Below are 5,455 nucleotides of genomic sequence, written 5' to 3'. Positions count from 1 at the left end.
TGCAAGGAACATTGAGCCGGGAAGGATTGCGGACCCATCCTGACATAGGATGTACACCAGAGACTTCTAAGCTAGCAGTTTGTAACATCTCTACTAAGAGCCTGTATGGAGAACTGGGTGACGGGTGCATGTGATGTATTCTCCTTAACAACCTTACTCTCCACCTTTTCCTATTAAAAAACCTTTAGATTCTGAAGGACTCGCCCAACGGGCTCTTGTGGGTAAGATCCAAAGTGTAAATTGACGGGGATTTGTGGCTGGTTCTTTGGGACTGGGAGAACTCGTTCGGGTTAGGTGAGTTTGGGCTCTATAACCCCTCACCTGTGTGTAGGTCTGGGGCTGATTGGGGCACAGGGAGAGCTGAGGTGTCAGGGAGATTTTGCTTGTGAGGCTTCCTGCTGGCTGAGTCGGGAAGGGGCTCCCCGTACGAGGGACCAGGCTGTGTGCGGTGGGGACCTGCCATAGGGTGGCTGCTCGGTGGGCACCCCAGGTGAATCGAGTGCTCAGTGTGCTCTGGGCACCACAAAATAGTTTTAATACAAAAGAACTCCCCCAACTTTGGCCCCCATATTGTCAAAATCGACAACAAAAGAATCATCTCCTTGTCCCACAGGGGAAATCTGCCCATCGGCCTAAAAATGCTGCAAAAGCCTCACCCTGCACACGGGATCTGCTGGATCCAGACACCACACCCTGACCCTTTAAGTAGAGAACACTTGTTGTGCTGCTCCGAGACCATCAGAAAGGGGGCCCGCTGAGAGGGTTTTGCCCAGCCCTGCTCCAGGGGTCTATGCAGAGGAGGGGACGTCCCTTGGCAGGAGGCTGCACTGGGTGCTGGAGAAGAACAAGTGTCATTGCTAATTCTCACACTGGGGCTTTGTGTGCTCTTAGCAGTGTAAGGCGCTGCCATGGCCCTGGCACGAGTACAGGCAGAGACCTCTCCCACTGCTCTGGGTGAACCACCTCTGTAGTGCTCCCAGTTCTGTAGCCTGCTGCACACTGGCGCTTTACAGCACTGGAACTTCCTGCACTGCGGGGAAAGAGGGTGGGTGCGTTTATTCACGCTCCTGAGCCAGAAAGTTAGTGAAGTGCCAGTGTACATGGCCTGGGGACTGATGGAGGAAACTCCAAACACTGTCTCTTATAGGGTCCCCTCCATGTCCCCGGTGGCATCGCATCGCTGTGGGGGCCGGATGGGCTGGGAACATCATCCTGACAGTAGCAGTGATAGCGCTGGGGGCTTGGGGTAAGTAGCACCTACCTATTTACCCATTTGGGTTTGATGGTGCACCTCGAATTCTCTTCTCATCCCAGATCTGAATGACGTTCCAGTCAGTATGTGAATGAACTCGCAGGCACTGCCTCGCCACCAGGGGAAAATGTTCCAGGAACTGAATGAGTCTCAGGTGCCTGCCTGTCTTGGTTGCTGAGCAGCCGTCTCTGGTAGCGTATGCAGGGAACAGGAACCCAGCTACCCCTGTACCCACCCTCCACCAACCCCCTGCAGACCCCAGCCTTTGGTCCGCCACAATAATTAAAACCAGTTTAATGGTTTCAGGCTCGTTTTTATAGAAGTCCCAAACCAGACATTGGCGGCTTAAGCTACTAACTTTAAAAATCAGCTGGGTCCTCAACAATTCCAAATGACCCAGAAAAATTCATGTTGAAAACCATATTGGAGGGGAGGGAAGCGCCATTTCCCACTCAGCACTGTCCTGCTCTGTGGAATGGAAATGGTGAGTATTTTAAAAGGCTCCACTGAGAGTTCTCGGAAGCAAAAAGCTTCTGCAGGGGGCGCTCAGGCAGGGAACACTGAGGCTGGTGCTGTGGCTCTCGGCTCAGGGACGATCACGACTCCCTGCGCCAGGTGAGGTAGGTGGGAAAGGCCGATCTGACCAATTCTACTGGCAGGGAAAACAGGCAGCCATGGGGAGAGGACAAAATGTGCAAACGGCTTTTCTGGCTTTCACCCAGAGAGGCTCAGAGCAGCCCCTGACACTCTGGAAAGGCTCAGGTACGCTGCTGAAAAAAGACCAGTCCGGCTTCCCCAGGGCCAATTGTCCAACACTCCTGTTACAAAACTCCTCCTGCTGGAGTCTCCTTTGCTGCTGTAAGTGCATCTGGCTTGCTGCAGATCCAGTGTCCCTCACTGGCGCATCGCAGGCTGCTGACCCTGTTCTCGTTCAGATACGCGCAGTCGCCATCTCCTCCGATCCCGAACCTGCAGGGCAGAAGCCAGGGAGCGGGTGTGAGGCAGGAGCTGGGTGATTCCCGTTGGTCACAGACAGGGGGTGACAGTCGCACATTCCCAGCCCCTCAGAACCCTTCCTGCACCCGCAGCAGGCACCAGCCCTGCCCCCACCCGAAGGGGACAGTTCCACAGGGGGCAGTGGGGCCGGGCGAGGTTCTAAGAGGAACTGGCCTTCCTGGAGCATTTACGCCAAGGGGATGTTTTAACCCCAGTTCCTGCTCCCCACCCAGCTGCCCCAGCACCCAAACTGCCCTGGGCACGGGCTCCAGGGGAGCAGCAGTAGTAACACCGCACAGAAGAGCTGGGGCCAGGGCTCCCCCGGCATTTGACATCAGCTCTCCGGCTGGGCACCCAGCAGACCAGGCTGCGCTGGGGAGGCTGGGGCTAAATGGCAGCAGCACAGACCCTGGGGCCATAGTGTGACCCAACCACTCAGACCCAGCTTCCGCCAGAGCTGGACCCAGCACGACCCACCAGGGCACAGGGCGGGATCCCGGCCCACTGGCAAACCCTCCCCCACTGACCCATCATGGCTACTCAGTGGCAGGTGCTGGGCTGGGAGGAGGCCCAGCACCACTCCGGGCAGGCTGGGATCTCCCCACCCCCGGACCTCCAGCCTCTGGCTCTGGGTGGGCTAAGACGTGTCCCAGACCCAGGCTAACCCAGCCCCCGCCCGCCTGATCACATGGCTGAGGAAGCAGGCGGGGAGCCACCAGCACCCTGCCAGCAGAACTCTGTTGGGATGGCAAGGAGGTAACCCAGAGCATCGTGGGTGGTGAGTGGGGGCCTCCTGCCATGTGCCCACCTCTCCCGCTTATCTAAGACTGAACAGGGGGAATAATCAGGCCCAATAGAGAGGAGGCTGCTTAACTTGTGAAAGGGACGAGCAGAACAACTACTGGGATAAGAATTTGCATGGAGCATGTTTCTTTGCGTATTAGGATTAGCTGGCGTGTTTTGCTTTGTCTTAGTAACTTGCTTTGAGCTGAGTGATTTCACTTGCAATTGTGTCTGTTAATTCTGGTCATTACCACTGTTTGCCTGGCATTGAAGTTGATTCTAGCCGTCTAACATCCATGAGCCTCAGAAAGCACGAGCGACCCTCCAGTCACGTGGTGCAGAGGTAAATGTGAGCACCGGGTTACACACTGTTGGCTGTGCTGCACTTTCATTGCCGTGTTCCTTCATAACTCCCTCCTGAAGTGACACGTACCCAGGCAACACGGGGAGAGCTGAAACCCTCCAGCATTATTGGGTTTTCTGCCTTTGTAGCCCCTCTCATCTCTCTGGGCTTCTCACAATCACACACCTGACCAGCACGGGGAGGTCGGTGGCACTTCCCTATTGCTGTGCTCTCGGGGGTCAAGCAGGGAATTTCTATCTAGAGATTTCATGGTGCAGCTTGTGGTGAGATTTTCACACTCCACCTCACCTCCAGCAGTGAGGCCTAATCTGCCATTCTAGGATTCACACCCTGCGATTGGCTCAGGTGGGGGTTGGGTATTTGAACCCACCCAGCTCCCACTGAAATCAGACTCTCAGGCACCCAGAACTTAACACTATCCAGCCCTTTCCATGTTGATGCCTGGTTAGAGTCAGACAGACGAGGAGGCTTTGGCCCATCACCAAGCGAGAGACACCGGCTGGCACCCGTCACTATCACCCCGAGCACACACACCCCCGAGCGCTCTCGGGCTGCTCCCACAGCACCAGCTGGCGGCTCGGCCTGAACTGGGTACCTCACACACCGGGGACCCAAAGCCCAGGGAGCTCACAGAGAGGGGAGGGGGGCAAAGACTCACCAGTTGTTGAATTCGGTGCCATTGGCCCATTTCCAGGGCTGTCCTGGGTCCCTCCAGAGGCTGATCCAGTGGTCGAATTTGCCTTTGTAGCGCAGCAGGAAATCCTAGAACAGCGGAGAGGGGGGGTGTCAGGGCTTGACCCTGCTGCTCCCCGGCTCTGGTCAGGGAATCCCAGGGGAGCACAAAGGGGTCTGAGTGTTCCCAGGGGGTGGCTGGGGATTTGCCCCTCCCCCTTGCCCAACTCTAGGTAATTCAGTATTAACCCCCCCACCAAATCCAGCTCCCCCCACCCCGACCTCCCCAGGGCTGGGGCTGCTCTTGGGAACTGCTGGGTCCAAGCTCCCCCAACCTCCCATGCCGGGCCAGGCTCTGTGTGAAACCCTCACCTGACAGGCAGCTGTTCTTCCTCCAGCCCTCCCCAGGGAAGGGAAAGGAAAGGCCCAGCTGATCAGTGCAAGGGATGCTGGGAGGGGCCAGGCCTAAGAGGACCCTTCCCCCACCCTCAGCTGGCTGCTCTTCCCCTACCCAGGGGCACTGGCTCTTCCAGCCGCGCTGGGGTCTCAGCCCCCTCCAGCCCCAGGCAGCCCAGTAGACACTGGGGCAGCCCAGCCCCAGAGGGGCGTCTCCTGCTGAGAGGCCTGACAGTGGCTGATCCTCTCCCCCCCTCCACCGGTCACTGACACCAGAGGGGCCTGGGCCCAGCCCGGCCGGGCATTCAGTGGCTGGAAAGTCCATTGGCTCTGGGCTCTGGCCTGCTCCTCCCACACAGGGCAGAGCCCAGGCCTGGCCAGTGTGATGAGTCTCTCACCATTTCCTGCTTGTTGTCGATCCCAGCCAGGGAAGCCCCCAGGGCAGAGCAGCGGCTCTGGCTGTAGGTCCAGTTCCCTTCCCCCTCGGAGAAATAGAAGCATTTCCCCTGGTACCCGACCCAGGGGGCCAGGCACGCGGGGCCCTGCACAGCTGGAGAGTGGCCAGATAATGACACTGAAATGAGACAAGAACAGGTGGAGTGAGAGGGGACCTGCGCCCCAGGCTGCTGAGACTCCTCTGACCTTGGCAGTGCAGGGGAGGGCAGGAAGAGGGGACATGAAGGAGCCAGGGGAATGCTGGGAATCCAGCCCCCAAGGGCGTTACCTGTCTCTGGTCTCACTGGGCCACTGTCTCAGTTCACGTTCAACAGGGAAGCAGATGACCAAGGGCTCGTGTAGCCCCCCAGGCTGCGGGTCAGAGCAGGAGGTGAGCAGGGTAGGGGGCGGGGGCCAAGGTCAGGGCTGGCAGCCAGCAGGAGAGCGACGATGGGTAGGAGGCGGGTTCAGCAGGGTTGGCCAGGCCAGTTCCCCAAGTTGCTCCACTCGCCTGGGCTGCCGGGCTGCCCAGGAGGGGGCTGAGGGGAGGATGGAAC

At 58.3% G+C, this 5,455-nt stretch overlaps 1 protein-coding gene across 1 annotated transcript; it reads right to left on the bottom strand.

Annotated features, from left to right (window-relative positions):
• Positions 1 to 460: 460 nt before the first annotated feature.
• Positions 461 to 4,967, bottom strand: LOC149522231 (early activation antigen CD69-like). Its single transcript, XM_089770637.1, has 3 exons — positions 4,862 to 4,967; positions 4,054 to 4,157; positions 461 to 2,221 (listed from the first exon to the last, which is right to left on the bottom strand). Exons 1-3 carry the CDS (start codon positions 4,862 to 4,864, stop codon positions 2,074 to 2,076), a joined length of 255 nt encoding a protein of 84 aa, XP_089626763.1. The 5' UTR covers positions 4,865 to 4,967; the 3' UTR covers positions 461 to 2,073.
• Positions 4,968 to 5,455: the final 488 nt, after the last annotated feature.

This window comes from Pelodiscus sinensis, chromosome 19, assembly GCF_052426305.1.
Source record: "Pelodiscus sinensis isolate ZL-2025 chromosome 19, ASM5242630v1, whole genome shotgun sequence".
NCBI classification, from domain to species: Eukaryota; Metazoa; Chordata; order Testudines; family Trionychidae; genus Pelodiscus; species Pelodiscus sinensis.
The sequence above is the reverse complement of the archived record's forward strand: the minus strand, read 5'-3'. Positions and strand labels throughout refer to the sequence as shown.

Coding starts and splice junctions, on each gene's coding strand:
- LOC149522231 (XM_089770637.1), bottom strand. Junction 2,222..4,053: donor GGCACCGAATTCAACAACTG/GTGAGTCTTTGC, acceptor TCTGCCCTGCAG/GTTCGGGATCGGAGGAGATG.